Source organism: Lepidochelys olivacea (genome assembly GCF_965140295.1).
Source record: "Lepidochelys olivacea isolate rLepOli2 genome assembly, chromosome: 15".
Lineage (NCBI taxonomy): Eukaryota > Metazoa > Chordata > Testudines > Cheloniidae > Lepidochelys > Lepidochelys olivacea.
In genome coordinates this window covers 13,770,388-13,793,033 of record NC_140425.1, presented here as the reverse complement: position 1 = coordinate 13,793,033, position 22,646 = coordinate 13,770,388, and the positions used below count along the sequence as shown (strand labels likewise).

Genomic DNA, 22,646 nt, shown 5'->3' with positions numbered 1-22,646 from the left:
CTGTAGTGTAGGCAGAAATGGAGGTGTTTTTAATACTGCATCAGGTAAGCATAGCTGAAAAAGCGTAACTGGACTTAGTAGGTTTTAACACAGAAAGGACATAGGACGAAGCTGCTCAGAACAGCAGCTGTTTGTGAAACAACCACAGCCTTGCATAGCAGAAACTGGATGAGTAAAGTATGCTACTCATTAGCTGAATATTCCTCCCTCTACATATTACATTGTTAGCTGTGAGCAATCAGTGAGAGAAGCAGAGTGTGAAGCAATTCCTCTCTGACACCTCTGTGGCTGACTGACCAGTTGTTGGGTCAGAAAAAAGTGTCTTTATTCAGCCAGGACTCGGCCAGCTCAACTCCACTCCAGAGTGGGACTCTGCTGCCTAGGACTCTCAGGAACTTCAGGGGCTGCCTGGATGGCCCAGTGATTTCAGGCTGAATTTAAACCACACGGTGAGAGGTGATGGCCTGTTACGGATAAAAATGTGGCTGAGATAGGAAGAGAAAATGACTAAATAGGTTAATGCAAGAGCAGACAAGGAATCAATACATATTAACTAATTTGTAAGAGGAGATATAGCAATTAAGTGAATTTGAGAATCAGATTTAAGTTAGTTTGAAAGGAACTCCTTAAGATCCAACACTAATTAAGCAACATGATTGCATTTTGTTTGGATAGACAAGTGCAACATAAGGCTATGATTTTAGTTAAAGAAACTTAATTCAGAATTCATTAATGGGTACAAGCAACTCGGTTGAGATTTCTAAGAAAAAAAATCTACAAGTCATTATGGACAGAAGCAATAAATACAAGTCTTTTTGTACCTAATTAGTAAGTCAACAAGTAATGCTCTTTAGAATCTTGTAAACATTAACTGGCAGGCTTGCATTACAGCTGCACTGAATATGCAATTGGCAGCCCCAATGGGATATAGGTGAGCAATGTTACGTATTTAGTTTGGATTGCTACATTCTCTTCAATGTATTTAGGACAATTTAAATCTTTGCAAGCTGGACACCTCTATAAATCTCCATTCTTATGAAAAGATGACAGGACAGCTCACGTAGAGATAATATTTCCGAAGCAGCATTTTATTTTATTCTTTTAATTCCAAAACATTAAATTTAGAAGTCTGGCATCTCAGAGAGTCATCCATCTTAACATGGGCTAACACTGACATGGCGCTGTCAGAACACAGACAACTAAACAGCCAAAGAGTTTACAAAAAATAAATTCATGATTTTTCAAAACAACTGCAAAAAAGGTTACAAGTATCAAAACTTTTAAGTAGATGCACTGCATTAAATGAAAGTCTGTGCACATCATAAGTTAAAGAGGCAAAAAACAAGTTGCTACCAAAACCTCACATTCTGAATAGTTTGTAAACTGATAAATAGAACTAAGTTGTCACTTCACATCAGCTTAACTGTTTTCATCGGTTGAAAAAGTTTTTAGGGTGGCTAATTTGCTTTGCATGCACAAGATGTACTGCTTAACAAAACACTATCAGCTTGTTTCAAATGGAAAATTTAAAGATTAGATTTCTGATTAATTCACTTCCTATTATTCTTGCCCATATTTTATGATCAACAGGCAAACTAAAATGCCTCTTTAATATGCATCTTTCTGCACCACTCAAGTGCAACTATGATAAACAGGGCAGCTCAATCAATCAATCCAGCAATGCTCATGAAGACTTATCCAAAACTGCCTCCTGATAAAGTGGACTGCAGATCTGAACAGCTGTGCTGACAATACAGATATGCTTAGCACTAGATATTTAGTGAGACTGGCAAGGAAATATTGTGGGATGGTGATAATGGGGATGGTGAAGTGGATGATGGAGGGCTAGGATGAAAGCTCTTTAGTTATTGCCCTCTCCTGCTTCCTCATCCTGCTGGTCACTTGTCCAGAGAGTGAGGTTGTCTCGAAGTAACTGCATGATAAGTGTGGAGTCCTTGTAGGAATCCTCATTTAGTGTGTCCAGCTCAGCTATGGCATCATCAAAGGCTTGTTTGGCTAAAAGGCAGGCCTGCTCAGGTGCATTCTGGATTTCATAGTAGAACACTGAGAAGTTGAGTGCCAACCCAAGCCTTATCGGGTGAGTGGGCTGCATGTGCTCTTTGCTGATTTCAAAAGCCTCTTTATAGGCAGCCTCTGAAGCTTCCACAACACTGTTCTTCTTCTCACCAGCAGCAACTTCTGCCAAATAGCGGTAGTAATCTCCTTTCATTTTCAGATAAAAGACCTTGCTCTCATACTGGAAGTCATTGCAATTCTTGATCAAGAACTTATCTAAGAGGGCCAAAACATCATTGCAGACTGTCTCCAGCTCCTTTTCAATCTTCTCCCTGTAAGCTTTAACTTTTTCCAGCTTTTTCTCATTCCCATCCGCCATAGTTTTCTGCTCTATGCTGCTGATGACTCGCCAGGAAGATCGTCTAGCCCCAACCACATTCTTGTAGGCTACAGACAGCAAGTTTCTATCTTCATTGGAGAGGGGCTCATTCAGCTCAGTCACCTGCAAATATACACAGAAAGATCAACTTAAAATAGCTTGACATTGAGGAAGAAGAGAATGCAATCCTCATTCAATATTTCCATCATACCAACTTAGAAACTGCAAGGGGAAAAAAATTCCTTCTAGACATGATGGTGTTCTTGTTCAGTTTAACCAAAATTGAAGACCTGAGTGCAAGTCAATTCCTTTAAGAAAATTCATATTTCACTTTAAACTTCACCATATCACCTCCCTAAGGTATTTGTAAACATTTATATACTACGCTTTTAAGTCTTATCAAGGAGACTTTATTAAGAACAGCCACTGAACAGTGTTCATCTAACTGGCAAGATGCAGAAGTATTCAAGAGGAAGACAACTGATTTGGAAAGTCTTTCCAAAAAGGCAAATACACTACACTTTTCCTATTGAATTCAAATGCGTTATACTGCCAAATCGCCTAGCCACAGTATAGGGCAGCCAGACAATTCAGTTCCTCTCTATATTCAAGGTGTGTACTAAGGAGACAGTATGCTCAGCCACTGGAGGAGAACTGGGTTGTACTGCTCCACAACACGTCCTTTATTGTGTCTTATGGATTTAATTCATACAATCTGATTAAAATTTGTCCTGTTTTCAGCTAAAATGGTGGTTGTAACCCAGGATTTTGAAGCTAGGCAAGGGAAGAAATTATATAAAATGGAGTAGGTTGGAAGGTTCAAAAGATAGAGGAATGTCCGTTGGGAGTAAAAAATAAAAAAGTTAAAAACACATATTGCAATAATTACAAATGAATTGTTACAACTTTTATACTGACTCATGACTATAGTAACATTTTTAAATATTGCATGTTTATAATACATTTAATTTACTGCACTTTACTATAGTTTGTGAAGAAAGTTTCTGAACTCTATAGATTAGGATTAGTTCTATTTTAGCAAACAATTGGAGGTTCTAAACTGGAGAATGGTTCTTGATGAATGCAAGTGTTTTGACTTATCTAAGTTTACAATACTAAGCATACTTCATTAGCAACACTATATTAAAAATTTATGACAACTGTGGAAAAAAACTAATGTGGCAAAGGAAATGGTTGCTTCCCATTGCCACTGAGATGAAGCCAAAAAGAAATTTTTATATTTACACTGCAATACACAGGCATGCTACAAATAACTAAATCAGACATTTAAAGTTCTCCTCACCAAATTCAAGAGGATAACTTATATTTCTAGAGTACCGCAGTAACCGATAAACTATTCAAGAATGGCATCTAATTTTTCAAATACAAAACAGTTCATCTTAATGAAATATTAGAATTCTCATGGCACTAATGGTTGCACCACATTTAGAACCTCTGAAGACACACTAACTTCTTTAGTATTTATTTGCTACCCATTCCTCCATAATGCACTGTTTCTACAGCTCAGTGACTCAAACACAGAGTATACTGCTCCCCATCACTTTCCAAGGCAACCTATGGAAAGCTAGGTTCCCAAGAACCAGCTACAGTCCTCTTTAATGACATCTTCATTTAAAAAGACAATTTGAATAATAACCTAAGCAAAACTATTGGTTGTGCTTGCAATTTAGAGAAACGATACACCATGTTTAGCCTCAGTTCACTGTATCTATAGCATATTTTTTAAAGCTAATGTAATCCATCAGCTGTCCAATTTCTTTCCATGCTCATGCTTCTCATACTCCTGCCTTTATATCTTTCCCCCTCAGTTTCTCTCTCCTTTCCACTTCAAACTTTAGCATCCCCAATTCCCCGCAACTGTGTGCATAATGAAAATTTTAAAAGTGTGAAAGTTGAAAATAAAGTGCATTATAACACGTGGATACTGGACAGCAAATTAGTATACATTAATTACAAAGCCATTTGACAAAAATAACTGAAGAACTCTCCCTCGCCAATCACACAGAAACTCAAGTTATGTATATACCCATCCTTAAGCAAAAGAGTGAGCAACTAGAATACTCAGGGGACTGTTGCAAAAGTGAAACTGACTATCAGACCAACACAGGAAAGCTCATAGACTCGAAAGATCTCAACTGAGAACACCTTCCCCCAAGCCCCTGACAACTAACAACTTTAAAAACTGAATTAAGTGTCTCAGCAGATCTTAATTTCCACATAAAGCTACATAATTTCCACATAGTCTACACAACAGCCAGGATCCAAACCACACGTGGTTTTATAGATCAAAATGAACACAATTTATTACACCTACAAGAAAAATAGGAGGCTGTGCAACTTCGAGAACACAGGTCTAACATGCTCCACACAAGAAGCACCAGTTAGTGAGCCACTAGATTCTGCATCACCTGAAACTCCAAAAAGGTGTTTAGGGGCACAAACAAGTCACAAACATGAGGCTAAATGCAGCCTGTATTACACAAGAGGAAGGTTGCGCCCTCCTTGCCAGAAGTATCTGTGAGAAAAAACATTATCCAGGATCCTCTCACAGATAGGCACCTAATGGATTTGATTTAAAAAAAAAAAAAAAAAGACAGAACTGGGTATCACCAGCACATATGGCTACATAGCTCAAACTGTCTAACTATTTCTCCTAGTGACCTATTATGTACTGACCAGGAGGAACTGACAGAACAGTATCCAGTGGCATGCCACATAAGCAGCAACCTCAAGGCAAATAAGCAGTTTCCTCAACACCACAGTCTGGAGACCTCTCAAGTCATTTCTGCAAGCAGGTCAACTGGAACAGAGGCTGCTGAAAGATACAGAAGAAGCAGTATGGACATCTAATTCATATCCATTGCTGTAATACCACTAAGCAAGGAGACCAGCAGTGTCTTTGTATCATACTCCAATGCCAGATTAAGTGGGTGGTTCCAAAGGTAATCAGAAGATTTTGGTCTGCCATACATAAATTTCAAGAATTTTTTTCCTATTAAAGGAAGTCTAAGAACAGCTTAGTAACTTCAACATCCCAAAAATAGTTTGACAAACAGGGCTTGCTTTCCACACAGCTGTTCTATAGATACAGTCCCTTTGCAAATCCATACTGGGGAAGTCATTTGGCAAAACATGTAATTCCCACAGTGAGTGCAAAGCCAGGGTCATGAAGGACAATTAGCATTCAATTTGAAAGAAGCAAGTATTTTTTTTTTTTTTTTACAAGAAGTCACGGTATTAAAAAGGTGATAAAAAGCCTAAAAAGCGTTGTGAGTACTTTTTTTGTTACTTTATGATTTATTAAGGTAGCCTGAAAGTGAACGAATTTTTGTTAAAAGATTCATTCTGCCCCCCTACCTTGTTTAAAAAATAAAATAAATAATTTTTCTGCCCTTAAAAGCTACAGATGGTGGAACAAGAAGTAAGATTTTAAGATTGCAAGTACCAAGGAAGTGAAACCTGACTGACTCAGTTATTTTTATTCTTAGTTCAAAACTGTTAATAACACCTGCTTAACTACAATATTTGAGAGAAGAGCTTTATCAAGGATTCAGCACCCATTCCTTTAATTAAGGGATTAACTTCCAGAAAACATCTGAAACCTGCAGTGTGTGTGAGAGAGAAAGAGCACTTTCAGGCTGTCTTTATAAATCAAGGAAACAAAAAAAGTACAAAAAAGTACAGGGTACCTTTAACTATCTCACCCTGTAGTGGGCCCAACACCACTTCACATTTGCCTTTGTCAGACATGACAGGTATGGAATCTTGTAGGTTGTATGCTGAAGCTATCTATGCATCACCATGAATCTTCAACCTGGAATCATATTCTGAAAATATTTTTTTAGATGAGCAATACATACAAGTGAAAACAACACACCCACACCATTCCCAAATCTATCTGTCCCCTGCCCCACCTCCCTCACCACAGGGTTATAATCAGATTAGTTTCATGTAGAAACTGACACTGACATGATTACCTTCAAAATAGGCATGGGCACATTCACCTCTGTACACAATTGTGACTATAATACAGTATGTGGTACATACACTGCATTAAACTCAGTGTAGAACTGTAGTGACCATACACTGTTAAATCTCAACACAGTTTTGGAAAGACCTGTTTTTCATCAAGGGCTGCCTGAATGGAGTAAAACTCCACTGTAACCTCAGCTGTTTGGCCTGTCAGTTGTCTACAACTGAGGAAAAGGGCCTCAAAATCTGCAACTCAGCAGCAGCTCATGGTAGGAGGAGGCTATTCAGTGTACTGAATTAATTTCAGCACTGCTTTTGTTCTGCTCATGGCAGAAGTTCTCTACATTAGTGTCTCTCAGTCTTTTTGATTCCAGGGACCAGCTTGCTGTCTTCCTAAACTGTGTAAGGGAAATCTCAGGGACCGGCACTGGTCTACAAAGCAGTCCTTGAGAAACACTGCTCTACACTTCTGAAGCAGCACTCCCTGCCTTTCTGTGATCAACTGATGGGTACCCCTCCTTTCTAATGTCACCCTTGCCCTATGTTCCAGGATATCATTTTTTCTGTCCATCTTCTTTTTCCTGACCAGCTTTCTTCTAGTGTGTGTTTTTCGAAAGGGTTTTTTTGAACTATTTTATTGTTCACTCACTCAGATAGCCTTCTAAATGGATGGACAACAAACAGGAGTCTCAAGGTTCCAATCACATTACTCCTGTAGTTTACTTCAGTGCATGAAGAGTGAGAGAAGCAGGGTGTTACAGGCCTGCAGATTTAAGTTGCTTCAGTAACCAACAGCATTTGGGTATACTGTGGGAGCAGAAATGGAAGGCAGGTGGCTATCAAGAAGTCACCTCCTGCTTTACCCACTGCAGGAATAAATTTCCATTAATGGTGGATGATACACATTTTGATGTAATGTAGAGGTCTGTGGCATGCAGACAGCTTCTCAACCCCACCATCTCCCACACATGGGTGAAAAACACTGTCTTGAAAGACAGAAGGCAGCTTCTCTTCCCCTATACCCATAGCCATCTCTTGTTGGAGATAGAGGACTCTTGGGCTTTGCAGTGGGTAAACATTACCTATTACCTGATGGTCAGCAAAAAGCATGCTCTCGCATTACTATGGTAAAAGTCACAGCAGTGCTAGGAGTATGATAACGAGCCACTGAGGGTGCGTCTTCATCCAGTTAACTCAGGCTCTTATTCAGGTGTTGCCCCTAACACCCCCCCCCCAATCCATGTAAGACTGGAAATTTGACCAATTCAAAAATAACTGGTCAATTGCCCAGTCAGGCTTGATCAGATAATGTCAGAAATGGTCAAATATTTTCAAGCACTAGTTTATTAGAACATAAACAACGGTAATAAAAGGAATAAGACTTTATGGTCCCCAATAAGATTAGCCTCAGATAGAATTTTATTGTTTTGCATTTTTCTGAGTTAAAATACCCCTGTTAAGTAACTTGTTTTTCGTAAATGAGGTATAAGTATTTAACTCCCCCCCCGGAAAAAAAAAAGAATGGCACCATGATGCAATCAAAAAAATAGGCTGGCACCTATATCAGGATATGCTTGCTGAATATTTGACCGTCAAATAAGCAGCGGTCAAGTAACCTTTTTGACTAGGCAACTGACCAGCTTGCCAAGCCTGCATCCACACAGAAAATCCACTCACCTGAGTCTACCTGCGCTTTCAACTCAGGCTAGCTGGCCTTTCTGAGAGCGTGGATTAAAGTCCAGCTGCCGATTTAACTCAAGGTAGTAACCCACCCACTGTGCAGTGGGGACATCCACTAAATTATTGAGTTTGACAGTTCTCCAATGCCTTTCTACAATTTGACACCCTTCTCCCCAGGTCTGACTAACTGGGCACCCAAGTTCTCCCACAACTGGCTCAGAAAGATTCAGAGAGGCTCAGTTTACCATAGCACAAAGAACATGGGATAGGACCCCAAAAGTCCTAGAGAAACACAGGTGACAAATAGCATCAGTGAGAACGCAGTAATCTGGGTATGGCTTTGCAGTGTGGCTGCTCACACCTGGGCCAGGCTAACTTGGATGCCAATCTCACAAGTTAACTCTGTATTGAAACCATACCCTTAGTATCAAACCAGCACAAAGCGCTAGACAGTCTTGCAGCAGGCAGGGGTACTCCTCGTTGTTTTTACTTACATCAAAAGCATCCCTGCTACCTGCTTCTCCACACACACAATATTACCAAAAAGGGACAATCACTGGAAAAAGAAAAAAGAGCCAGAGGATGTAATACTGAAAGTGCAAATCTGTCAAAATTCTTTAACACCTAATGTGAAAAAGGAAATTTCAACAGCTCCCTAAAAATTAAGTTAGAGCCCTATTTTAGATAGACAAAAATACTGATAAAAACTGAAAATGATGTGCTTACCATATTCATTTATGTTCTATATATTTTTTCCATCTGCAGTGAGCCTTGGCAAGGAGTTCAGTAGTCCACATATCTCACAAGAATTACTCAAGATTACTTCCTCTCAAAATTAATAATTCAGTTCTACTTAACTTACTCATTTCTAATTAGTGTATAAGATGTGTCACTAAATAGCAACACAGACTAATCAAAATCTTGAGCAAAATGTACAAGAATTCATATATTTTGAGTTCTACAACTCATGGTGTATATAGCAGAATAAGCTTAACTCTTTTTTTTATTAGTCAATATTTCATACCATTTCTGAAATTCATTTGAACAACAAAACATTTAATGCAATATTGCTTCTTCATATAATTTTTCAAACATCAGACATATGAAGTGCCATTCTTATACTAAAAGCATATTTTTATTTACTCTGTTTTTTCACAGCTATGGCCTGTTCCTGTTCTCTGTATAATAATTAAAAACATCAATACGGAAGTCCAGCAGAAGAAGGAATGTTAGTTTGCTGGAGCCCTAGAGAAGGGTTTTATTAAATGAATGTGCCACACCCCTTGGCAAAATGCCATTTTACAGAGGTACATTTGACTGTATTTCTCATGGAGGGAACTTTAGGGTTCTGAAAGAAAACCAAACTCACTGTCTATGTCACACTGCAGTCTTATCTTCCTCTCTTGCTACTCATCATGGTAGGTGGGAAAAGGCTGGCATTCAGCCAAGAAGAAAAACTCGACGGCAGTTAATAATTGTTCTATTACTTTAACAAATATACAGTATTTCCTATAAGGTTTAAATTATTAGAATTGCTACATCAACTAGCTTTTTACAAAACTACCATTAACTTGAAACATGCTGTTAAAGTCTTTAGTCTCTTTGGCAGAAAATGTGAAATGTATTTCTCCCACTATACACAAGTGTTTTTGAATCCTCATATTAAGAAATGTCTTAGTTTAAGAATATTCACGTCAGTTTACATTTTTGCATGTAATTGTCAGAGAAACTAATGTACAGAGGAAAATATTTGCTTTTGTTTTTTAAAACAGGGGAAGGGCTACTTTAAAGGACAGAAGCTTTTTACTTAGGTTATACGTACTGAAATTAGAAGAAATGTGTTAGTTGTGTGTAACTGTAAGAGCCCACATAATACATTTTTATATGAAAGACAATATAAGCTCCCACTCTTTCCCCAAAACCTGCCCAAAATGGATGTTCTAAGTTACAGCATGTTCTAGAATGAACACCTGCAAAAAAGTATCCAGATAACCAACACTTTATTAAAAATATATTTGGAGAAACTGGAGTGAACTACTTTTGTATTCAAGGAATAACTAAAGTTATTTCACCATGTGTAATAAAGTGGAAACATTTTAACTTCCATTTTAGTTTGGTTTTTAATTGCTTATGTGAGGTATACATTAAAGAAGCAATTAGCACCTTTGTCAAAATTCAATGCATTGAGCCAAATATTGAAGTAAGAGCCCGAAAGGAACTGCACTGTCATATGCATTATTGGAGGGCAAAGGAAATATGGTAAAGCAAAGGCGAATGATTTTGAAACAAGACGGAATGATAAAAAAAATAGAAAAATATTTTTAAATTTAAAATGGTCTATTAGACAAACACTAATTATCCGCAGCATTTCCTGAAAGATGGTAGCTCCACTCTGCTTTTGTGTTCTAATTTCATGCATTCCAATATTTGAATAGGAAATTTTAAATAGTAAAAATATTTCAGCTATCGTTTTTGTATTTCTAAATGTATCCCAGTTTTACAAAGTATTTCCTGGATCACCAACAGACTTCACTAAAACCTGTATATGGGCTTGTCCAATTCAGTATTTTTTAGAATGAGCAATGAAAGGTATTTCTAAGGGTAGAGTCATTCCCACTTCAATTAGCAAATCTAGTAGTGCCATTAATATAATTTCTCACTTCAAACATAATAGCTCTGTTACAGATATATGCAAGAGCCCTTCTGTGTAAGAACTGTATTAGCCAAATAACAGGTTGTGCTGTACTAGATTACATACAAAGCAGACCATAAAAATCAGTACCGAACAGAATTTGAGAGGTTTTTTAATTTTTATTTTAAGGTGTGTGATATAAACGGAGAATTTGATGCATCATAACATTTTTGATCTTGGACAGATTGATTTTGTTATGATATGAACTCCATTTGAAACCCAGTTCTTTGGGCAGGGACTGTCTGTCTATTTAGATAGCACCACCCCACAACATGGCTATGAACTGGCGGGGCATTTGGGGGCTAACACCGTACAAATTAATATGATCATAAATAAGAATTAGGTAGAGCAGACGAGCTGGAAGGATGCTGAATGTTAATTCAACATTTAATTTTAAAAAGCTAAAATACTCTTCACTGGATCTCACATATAGTAAGAGAAGTTTAGACATGAGACTTTCGGTTTGCTAATTTATTACCTGTTCAGTACAAGTTACTGTTAAATGCTTCGTTTTAAAAAGGAGCAGGTTTAATCCACCTTTAAATATTATTTGAATACATTTCAGTATTCAAAATTATGTACAGACTGTAGGCAATATAGCACTGAGAAAAAGAAAGGCATGTCTTGAAGGATCTTGTGCTGTGAGTGATTATGTTCCCGGATGCAGCTATTACATGATCTTTGAATGAAAGCTCCCCAGGTTGGCGAGTAAGGCCTCCTCCAGTCATGCCTTCTTGATGCAACAGAAACATCTAGAAAGGAAAAGGTCCTCTTGCCATGTTAGGCTTCTCCAGACCCACCTCTAAACACAGAAACTGACCGGGCCCCACACACAGCACCATCAGCCCACGCCTACAGCTTTAAGACTGGTCCCAGGTTAGCTGGACGCGCTAAACCAACGCTCCAAGGTCAAACCCAGCATCTCCCGCCCACCCCAGAGGATGGGGGGCCCTGGGCCGGCGTCAGACAGGGGCGGGGCAGGATCGATGGGGAAGAGGAAGTTTCCCCCAGCAAGGACAGGACGAGACAGTGTTAGTCCATCCGCTTGCCCCGGACACTCACCGCTGAGAGAGAAGGAAGAGGGGCACCCAAGTACACCCCCTCTGTGAGGAAGTGTCCGTAGCGTGCGGGGGCGGGGGGGAGCTGGAGAGCGGAAGGGCTGCACACCCCGCTGCAGCAATGGGGATTTTGGCTCCGTCGGCTGAAAATGGACCGGCCCCCTCCACTCCCAGCTTTGCCGAGATAAAGCCCAGGCTCCCAGTGCCGAGCTATAAGGCGCCACCCAGGACTCCTGAGGGGACACAGCAGCGAGCGTGCCGTGGTGCCGGACCCCACCCCGCCCTGCCTCCCTCCCTCCCTCCGGTGGGACCCAGCGGCCCGCCACAGCCGCCTCACCCGCCGGGGCCTCAACTCCGCCTTCGAGCAGCTTCCCGCTCTCCCTCCGCGTGGGAGCCGCCGCCGCCAACACCTTTCTCCCCACTCACCGCCTTCATGGCTGAGGCCATGTCGTCGTATCTTTCCGCCTGCTCGGCCAGGCGGGCTCGCTGCAGCAGCTGCTCTCGGTCCCCCATGGCCGCTTCCGTGGTGACTGCCGGGCTGGGCACTCGGCGGCACCCCTCTCACGCGGGGACTGAGGGGAGAGGTGGCGCTTCACGGGCTACCTGGCGCGCGAACGCGCTCACTCCGCGGCCGTTGGCGCCTTGCGCTCAGTGACCGTCGGGCTTTTCAGCGGCCGTTGGCGCGTCGCGCTCGCCGGGCAGGGGTTAGTGGGTACCTCAGTGACCGTAGCGGAGCGAAGATCGCGCGCTCGCTCTGTTCCCTCACCAGCGTGTACAGCTCGCGAGTCGCGCCTGTCTCACCCCGCTCTGTGCCTCGCGCACTGTTACCGCCCCCCCGCGCCTGCGCCCTGTGAGAGCAAGGGGTGGGCGGAGTTCAGGAGACTGCAGGGGAGGGGAGGAGGCGCTGCTCCCCCGCGTTCTATTTCTAGGTGACGTCACTTACTATAAATAACCAGGACTCGACTGGGGCAAACGCATGCGCACTACGAATGCTGCATTTTACTGCTGCAAAGGTGGAGGTGGGAGACAGGGAGGGGGTATTGCAGAGCGGCTGAGGGAAGGAGGCGGTGCTGGGTCTGGCCTGCTGCCCATGCATACACACTGTAGCTATAGCACTGACGGTAGCTGTCGCGAACCCCTTGAGAAAGGAAGGGCCTGGCTGACATGAAATCCATTGACCACTGCAGAGAATCCCCACTAGCCAATATCCAGGCAACCCTCAGCTGGTGACTAATGCCTCAGAAGGTCAAACAGCAGTGTCAGCTGTATGCCAACAGCATTCATGCAAAGCATCATACCTTGCCTTACAAATGTGAGAGATTTTTCTCCTCTGTACAATTTTGCACAATGTTTCTCCTGTGTACAGCCATTGCTTGTGGGGTATTTTCTCCAGTGCATGATTTTGGCTGTGTATGACTGTCATTTTGTATGTGTAATAAAACACAAGAGTTCTCCCTTCAATATAAGCTTTGTATTTTTCACATACTATTTTTTTCTTCCATTTCACTGAAACTGTTGGTCACTGTAAACCCTGCATACCAGCTATTACGACCCTCCAATAATGGGGTCAGTGGGAATATGCCGTTCACATGATGCTGCCTAAAAGTGATGGCACTAATTTATATTTTAGTATATATTTTATTTCATAGTGATTAGATATTTATTTACAGAATTGACAAAGTAAATGGTGTACATAAAAACTACCTCTAATGGGCAATATTACAGAAGTCCTGCAGATGCTGGCCATGCCTGCAGAAATGTTAGCTACCACATTGTTCATCTGCAGAAATAAAAGTTAAAATAAAATCAAGATCAACCCAAAGCTAACCCAAATGTAGCTGTCTTGTCCATCCCTGAAGCTCACTGTAGTCAGGGCAGACCAGCAGTGGATTGTTATCCCACTTCATGCATCCAAAAAGCTCAGTCTCATGCATTGCAGTGTTGTTAAAAAAGGTGTGTGCTTATTCCCTACCCACTCCCAAAACATGCCCATTTATTACTTTCAAATATAGATTCTGTACAGTTTTTAGTATTCTGTTAGGGCTGCATTTCCTTTAGTAAGTGGATACTGTGACAAAGCTCTGTCCTTGCCTCCGCGGGTCCCGCGTTTCCTGGCAGATTTCGCTAGTCTCAGAGGCTCACCATGATCCTGCACATAACCCTTCTCTCTCTAGAGACAAGGGTCACAGTCTACTGAGCCATTTTCATCATAAACCAGCAAGGGAGGTGAGGAGAAGTTATCCTTCCTTGCACAGTCTCTGTTGTCTCTCAGTCTCAGTGATTAATCAGGGGGCAAAGGTGTGTGGGGGGGGGGAGCCCAGGCCCACCCTCTACTCCGGGCTCCCGCCCAGGGACCCTAATAGTATCAGCTCCGGTAGCTGACCTTTTAGAAACATGACACGTACAATTCCCTTGGCTACTTCCCCCACAGCAGCCCTCAATTCCTCAAGCTCCACTTCACCCTTACCTCAGGGCCTCCTTCCTTGTGCCTGATATGGTGTGTACTACTCAGCCTCTCCAACAACGCAACTTCCTCCCACAGCTCCTGACATGCACACCCACCTGACTAACTGGGAGGCTTTTAATTAGTTTCAGCCAGACCCTGATTGGCTTCAGGTGTCCCAATCAACCTAGCCTTCTCCCTGCCTTCTGGAAAGTTAATTGGCCCCAGGTGTCTTAATTGACCTGGAGCAGCTTCCATTTCACTTAACCTGGTACCAGGGATTTGTTTAACCTGGAGCTAATATATCTATCTCCCACTATTTTTCTATAGCAATCTGGCCTTGCCCTGTCACATATCTGCCCCCCTCTGCTCAACACCATAGAGTTGGGCAACTTGAGACGCCAGGCAGTATGCTCGTGACAGACCATCAGCGTTGCCAGGGTGGCATCCAGCCCTGTGCCGTATGTGGAACTGGAATGGTTGGAGGGATAAGAACCACCTGGTGACCCTTGCATTCTTTTTCTTATTCCGCTGCATCCACTGGAAGGGTGCATGGTCCGTCACAAGAGTAAATCACTGTCCTAAGAGGTAATAACGCAGTGTCTCCATAGCCCATTTGACAGCAAGGCATTCTCTCTCGACTACTGCGTATTTCTGTTCTCTTGGGAGAAGCTTTCTGCTTAGGTAGAGGATCGGGTGTTCCTCTTCTCCCTCCATTTGCGACAGAACTATCCCCAACCCCACCTCAGAAGCGTCTGTTTGTAAAATAAATTCCCTGTTAAAGTCTGGGGCTATGAGTACGGGGTCATTACAGAGGGCCCTCCGAAGGTCTGTAAATGCCCCCTCTGCTGTGTCGGTCCACTTTACCATGTCTGGACCTCGGGCCTTTACCAGGTCCATTAGGGGACTTGCCCTAGTGGCAAAGTGGGGAATAAACCATTGGTAGTAGCCTACCACGCCTAGGAACGCATGGACCTGCTTCTTTCGTGTCGGCCAGGGCCATTTTGAATTGCCTCTAGCTTATTCGTTTGGGGCTTCATTATGCCCCTTCCCACAATATATCCCAGGTACCTAGCCTCTGCTAGCCCTATGGCGCATTTAGCAGGAGTAGCAGTGAGGTCAGCCCGCCTTAAGGTGCGCAGTACTGCCTCAACTTTCTCCAAGTGGGTTCCCCAGTCTGGTGTATGGATGATGACATCATCTAGGTATGCAGCTGCATAACTAGTATGGGGGCGCAGCAGCTTATCCATGAGGTGCTGGAATGGGGCTGGGGCCCCATGTAGCCCAAAAGGGAGGACGGTGTACTGGAATAGCCCATCCGGGGTGGAGAATGCGGTCTTTTCTTTAGCTTCTTTGGTCAGAGGAATCTGCCAGTACACTTTTGTCAGATCCAGTATAGTCAAGAATCGGGCACTACCCAGTCGGTCAACCAGTTCGTCGATGCGTGGTATGGGGTATGCATCAAACTGGGATGTTTCATTCAGTCAGCGAAAGTTATTACAGAATCTCATGGTACCGTCAGGTTTAGGCACTAGAACAATGGGACTGGACCACTGACTGTAAGATTCTTCAATAACCCCTAATTCTAACATTTTCTTTACTTCGGCCTTGATTGCTTCTCTTTTGGCTGCTGAGGTTCGGTAGGGTCTCAATGTTACCTTGGCTCCGGGGATCGTGCGGATATGGTGATAGGTCTCAGTCATCCACCCTGGTTTTGTAGAGAACACATCTCGGTTGCGATTAATCATGTCGGCTGCCTCGATCTTTTGGATTGGCGTCGAGTTGGATAATATCCTCACTTGCTCGTGTAAGTTATCCTCCTGGGGAAGGGTCTCCTGCATGATTAAGTATGCCTCTCGATCATGCCAAGGTTTTAGAAGATTGATGTGGTAAATTTGTTCCGATTTCCAGCAGCCTGGCTGCCACACCTTACAGTTCACCTCTCCCACGGCTTTGATTATTTCGTAGGGTCCCTGCCACTGGGCCAACAGTTTACTTTCTGCTGTGGGCACCAGTACCATCACCCGATCCCCTGGTTGGAACCGTCGAAGCTTCGCTTGGTGGTTATAATGGGTTCGTTGGGTCTCCTGTGCTCTCTCCAAGTGTTCCCGTACAATGGGCATAACTCGGGCTATCCAATCTCTCATCTGCAGTACATGCTCAACTATGTTCCTTCCGGGATTTGGCTCCTCTGGCTATATCCAATGTGCCCCGAGGGTGGCGCCCATATAGTAGTTCGAATGGAGAGAAACCCGTGGAGGCTTGCAGAACCTCCCGGATGGCGAACATAAGGTAAGGCAATAGGGTATCCCAATCTTTCCCATCCCGGCTCACCACTTTCCTGATCATGGCCTTCAGGGTCCTATTAAATCTTTCCACAAGGCCATCTGTTCGCAGGTGGTATACAGAGGTCCGTAGGGCTTGTACATGGAGCAATGAACAGAGATCTTTCATCAACTTGGACATGAAAGGTGTCCCTTGATCAGTCAGTATCTCCTTGAGTAGCCCAACCCGGGCAAAGATCTGTACTAGCTCCTTAGCTATTGCCTTGGAAGCTGTTCTCTTGGAAGCTGTGTTGCGCAGGGAAACAGCTTCTGGGTACCGGATTGCATAGTCCAGTACAACAAGCACATGTTGGTGGTCCTGAGCTGTCTTCTCTAAGGGCCCTACCAGATCCATGGCTATCTGTTCGAAAGGAACCTCTATTATTGGAAGAGGTATCAAAGAAGCCTGCAAGTGCGGGTGAGGGCTGTGTAACTGACACTCAGGACAAGAGGTGCAGTATCGCCAGACATCTTCATGTACTCCTGGCCAGAAGAACATACGCAGGATCCGTGCCTGGGTTTTCTCTACCCCTAGGTGTCCTCCAAACAGGTGACTGTGGGCGAGACTCAATATGGCTTTTTGATGTTTTCGTGACACCAGAGTTGTTGTATCTCTTGCTCCTGCATTTGCACCATGCGGTACAGGAGATCTTTCTTTACTATAAAGTAAGGTTTGGGACCCCGGACCTTTCCATCCACGGGTATCCCATCGATCTCGGCCACCTCTTTCCTGGCGTTATCATATCTGGGGTCCTCCGCCTGGTCCCACCCAAAAGTCTCTCTCCCGGGACTAACCTGCCCAAGCTCCCAGGGGCCGGCTTCTGCTTCTTCCAACAGCTCGCTGCCGTCATGGTTGGGGGCAGCTTCTGGCTCACCTTCTGTGGTGGAAGTTTCTCTGTTGGCTGCTCGCGTCCATCTGCCTACTAGGGAGGTCTTCTGGCCCTGGGTCAGGATCCGGGTTCCCAAGGCCTTCATGGCCTTCCTCTCTTTTTTTGTCTTCTGGGTCTTTCGGGGGGCTGAGAACAGATCCTGAGAAATCTCAGCGAACATCGGGGGTTGACATTCCCCCGGTGACAATTCGCTGTCCTCAGGGTCCCCACCTCCCTCCAGCTTCTCCAGGGGGAGTAAATTATCAAACCCTGGATAGTCCCTCCCAATGACTACAGGATATGGGAGTTTAGGAACTACGCCCACGGTCACCTCAATGGGGTTTCCCTGAACCTCCATCTCCACTGGGATGGTGGGGTAATGGCTCACAGCCCCACACACGCATGTCACTGCTACGCATTTGGCTTGTAGTAGCTGACTATTTTTTACCAGCTTACCCGATATGAGGGTGATAGCACTCCCAGAATCCACAAGCACTGCAGTCTCCGCTCCATTTATCTTCACTGGCCTGGTGTAAATATGCGGGGCTAATGCGACCCCCACGAGGTGGATAAGGGAGCATTGGACCTCCCAATCCCCCAAGTTACATTGCATAGGCTCCTCGGTGCTGGGATACTGTGCTGCTATGTGTCTCCACTCCCCACATGCATAACATCTGTAATTACTTTTAATCACTCCCCTATCTCGGGGGTTAGGGGGTTCAGTCCCAGAGTTCCCCCCACTCAGGCCAATCCCTTCCTTCTGGGGTCCCCGCTGGTTTTTGACCCCCCCCTTCTTCCACCTAGGACTCCCCGGGGGTTTGGCTGCCCAACCTTCCAGGGTTGGGGTCGGGTGCTTGCTTCAAAAGGGGCCTTCCTTGGGTAGTCGGGTCAGTTCCCTAGCTGTCATCCGTCTTTCTACCAGCGTGATCATCTCATCGTACATGGATGGATCGTTCTGGCCTACCCATTAGCGGAGATCTAGCGGCAGTCCCCGCATGTAATGGTCTATGACCAGGGTCTCCAAAATCTCCTCTGGCCTGCACAACTTCGGCTGTAACCACTTCCGCGCGAGGTATATGAGGTCGAATAGCTGGGACCTCTGGGGTTTGTTCTCCTGGTATTTCCACTCATGGAACCTCTGGGCCCTTACCGCTGCCGTTACCCCCGATCGTGCTAGGATCTCTGCCTTCAGACGGGTATAGTCAGTGGCATCCGTGGCAGGCAAGTCAAAATAGGCCTTCTGGACCTCTCCACACAAAAAAGGGGCGAGAATGCTGGCCCACTGCTCCTGAGGCCACGCCTCACACTGAGCAGTCCTTTCGAATGAGAGGAGATATGCCTCTACATCATCCCCTGACGTCATCTTTGGCAGACAACCAATGGCCCTCAGGGTTCGCGTCCCATCGGACCCCCGGGCCTGGGTGGTGAGGATCTTCAGCTGGTCCACCACCTCTCTCAAGAGGGCACGATCTTGGGTCGCCTGGCTCATCAATAATATGCTGTAGCCACATAGCCTCCTGTTGTGCCATTGCCTGAACCCGGGTGGCCTCCTGCTGGGCTGCCATGGCTTGTACCAGAGCTCTTACCACCTCCTCCTTTGTGGCACTACCCACAATGCACAAAGCAAACAAACAAACCAAAAGAAAAAAAAATCCAAAACCCCAGTGCACTTTTTTTTAAAAACCTCTTTCTTCTGCCACGCTGTGTACGAAGTCCCACTCCTGACACCAGTTGTGACAAAGTCTGTCCTTGCCTCCATGGGTCCCGTGTTTCCTGGCGGATTTCGCTAGTCTCAGAGGCTCACCGTGACCCTGCACATAACCTTTCTCTCTCTAGAGACAAGGGTCACAGTCTACTAAGCCATTTTCATCATAAGCCAGTGAGGGAGGTGAGGAGAAGTTATCTTTCCTTCCACAGTCTCTGTTGTCTCCCAGTCTCAGTGATTAATCAGGGGGCAAAGGTGTGTGGGGGGGGGGAGCCCAGGTCCACCCTCTACTCCGGGCTCCTGCCCAGGGACCCTAATAGTATCAGCTCTGGCAGCTGACCTTTTAGAAACATGACATGTACAATTCCCTCGGCTACTTCCCCCACAGCAGCCCTCAATTCCTCAAGCTCCACTTCACCCTTACCTCAGGGCCTCCTTCCTTGTGCCTGATATGGTGTGTACTACTCAGCCTCTCCAACAGCGCAACTTCCTCCCGCAGCTCCTGACATGCACACCCACCTGACTAACTGGGAGGCTTTTAACTAGTTTCAGACAGCCCCTGATTGGCTTCAGGTGTCCCAATCAACCTAGCCTTCTCCCTGCCTTCTGGAAAGTTCTTAATTGGCCCCAGGTGTCTTAATTGACCTGGAGCAGCTGCCATTTCACTTATCCTGGTACCAGGGATTTGTTTAGCCTGGAGCTAATATATCTATCTCCCACTACTTTTCTATATTCTTCCATTGACCTAATGCTGTCTACACCAGCGGTTAGATTGGCATAGCTACATATCTCAGGGGTGTGATTTTTCACAGCTCGAAGAGATGGAGCTATGCCAGAGTAAGTTCCAAGTGTAGACCAGCCCTAAGTGTAGTCATACCCTGAGGCACACACAGGTGAAAAGTGTCCAAGGTGTCTCAGAAGGTGAGTGACAGAGTTACTAGACCACACTGCCTCCCTAAAAATGCAGGATGACATACAGACTCTACCAACAAGAATGGGAAAAGCTCATTCATATGAGTTATAGACAGGGGGTGAATTCTGCTTGCATTCATGCCAAGTACAATCCCATTGTTTTCACTGTTGTAACCAAGAGTACAATTTGGCCTATTATGTCAATCTTAAATTTTAGCCTTATCTTCAAATTCCCTAGGAGTTTAGGTTAAACCCTTAATGTTAATTGTAATTAGTTTTTAAAAGGGACTAAATACATTTTATGGTCAATAACAACAAACTGTAATTAGGCATAAAATATGGGTGATAAAATCTTATGTTTAAAAATATAACTGATTGTCAATAGGATTTTGACTTGTCCCAATGTGCAGCATTGGACGAGAGACAGGTGCATTATGGGGTGAAGGATCTGTCTTCCTCTGAAGAATCAACCATGCACATATCATGGCTGGTGCCAAGATATTGGTCTTGAGAGGCCAATGGTCGAATAAGGCTTGGCAAATTCTGTGTCCTTTAGTGTAGTTCTTTTGTGACTTAATTTTCTTTTCTTGTTTAGCATATATTTTTAAGAGAAGGCAGCGTTATCAGTTCTAAAACCATAGCAGAATGAATATGATCAGTCCAATCCTTACTCATGCAAGAGTCCCATTGATGTCAAAAGGAGCTTTCTGTGAGTGGGATCAGGCTCTGAAAAAGGGGTAATTAGACTTTTTGGAGATATTCTTATTTATTCTTACATTAATCTGTAATAATAAAAGATGGGCCCAAACCAAAACCACAGATCAAATGCTCAAACTTTGGAAAGAGCTGGATCCAGGGACAAACTTTGCAGCTTGGGTTCTCTCTAGTAATAATTAGCTGGCCCTATAAATTGTGCCTACACTTTTGGAAACTTGCAGTGTACTTTCGAGTCATGTGAAGCTGTTTCAGACTCTTGAGGAACACACATGAACATGTACTTTTAAAACTGGTGTATTTATTTAAACTGCTAAACCAGATAATCTGTATTAGTCTGTCATATGAATGTAGATTTACCCACAAAAAACTAACACTCTCATGAAATGGCTTTTAAAAAGTTGCTTCCCCTGTGTAATGGCCATTCTTCAGTCTAAAATATCTCAAGTATGGGACTCACCACAGCGGCGCTTCCCGCTGGTTGCTCTGGGAATTAGGTCAGTCCAGCTCCGGTGCGCCCTCTGCAAGTGGCATCTTGCCCATTATCTGCTCTACTCTGCTGTTTCAGACCTGCGTTGCTCCCCCGCTTCAACGATATCCTCTGGCAGTGCCCACTACTTCTTTCTCCCTGCTTTCTGGAGTCATGGCAGTCCTTTGGCTTGCACCCGCCACAGGAGCCAACCACAACTCAAAGTCTAGCCCCTCACTTCAGGGGCAAGTTGCAGTCTGTATTGGCCATGCTCCTCCCCGGCCAGGTGCAGTGCAAAAGGGGGACCCAGGCCCACCCGCTACTCTGGGTCCCAACCCAAGGACCCTCTAGCAGCAGCCTCTGTGCCCTCCTTCTCTCCCCTTGTCTGCCTATCATCCCTGAACCTCTTCCCCTTAGCCCTTGCACCTTCTTGACCCTTTTTGGCAGGGGCCTGCAGCCTAGCAGGTAACCAGCCAGAGCTCACCATCCGCTCCCCTGAACCTGCCCAACACTGGACTCTCTCAGGTGCTATCCCTGGGAGCCAATCCTCCTCCCTGAGGTAAGTGGGAAAGCGGGATACCGGGAGGAAGCACAGGTAGGAACATCTGTGAGGGGAGGGCTCCTGCCTCATACTGAGAATGAGGGGCAATGAGCAGGTTATCTCAAGTGCCTATATACAAATGCACAAAGCCTTGGAAACAAGCAGGGAGAACTGGAGGTCCTGGTGATGTCAAGGAATTATGACGTGATTGGAATAACAGAGACTTGGTGGGATAACTCACATGACTGGAGTACTGTCATGGATGGTTATAAACTGTTCAGGAAGGACAGGCAGGGCAGAAAAGGTGGGGGAGTAGCACTGTATGTAAGGGAGCAGTATGACTGCTCAGAGCTCCGGTATGAAACTGCAGAAAAACCTGAGTGTCTCTGGATTAAGTTTAGAAGCGTGAGCAACAAAGGTGATGTAGTGGTGGGAGTCTGCTATAGACCACTGGACCAGGGGGATGAGGTGGATGAAGCTTTCTTCCGGCAACTCGCAGAAGCTACTAGATCACACGCCCTGGTTCTCATGGGCGACTTTAATTTTCCTGATATCTGCTGGGAGAGCACTACAGCGGTGCATAGACAATCCAGGAAGTTTTTGGAAAGTGTAGGGGACAATTTCCTGGTGCAAGTGCTAGAGGAGCCAACTGGGGGGGGAGCTTTTCTTGACCTGCTGCTCACAAACCGGGAAGAATTAGTGGGGGAAGCAAAAGTGGATGGGAATTTGGGAGGTAGTGACCATGAGTTGGTTGAGTTCAGGATCCTGACACAGGGAAGAAAGGTAAGCAGCAGAATACGGACCCTGGACTTCAGGAAAGCAGACTTCAACTCCCTCAGGGAACTGATGGG

At 44.5% G+C, this 22,646-nt stretch overlaps 1 protein-coding gene across 1 annotated transcript; it reads right to left on the bottom strand.

The window, feature by feature from the left end:
• Nucleotides 1–1,061: 1,061 nt before the first annotated feature.
• On the bottom strand, nucleotides 1,062–12,665 carry YWHAH (tyrosine 3-monooxygenase/tryptophan 5-monooxygenase activation protein eta). The gene is made up of 2 exons (XM_084648963.1): nucleotides 12,245–12,665; nucleotides 1,062–2,518 (listed from the first exon to the last, which is right to left on the bottom strand). The coding sequence occupies exons 1-2, from the start codon at nucleotides 12,329–12,331 to the stop codon at nucleotides 1,862–1,864; spliced, it is 744 nt and encodes a 247-aa protein (XP_084505089.1). The 5' UTR covers nucleotides 12,332–12,665; the 3' UTR covers nucleotides 1,062–1,861.
• Nucleotides 12,666–22,646: the final 9,981 nt, after the last annotated feature.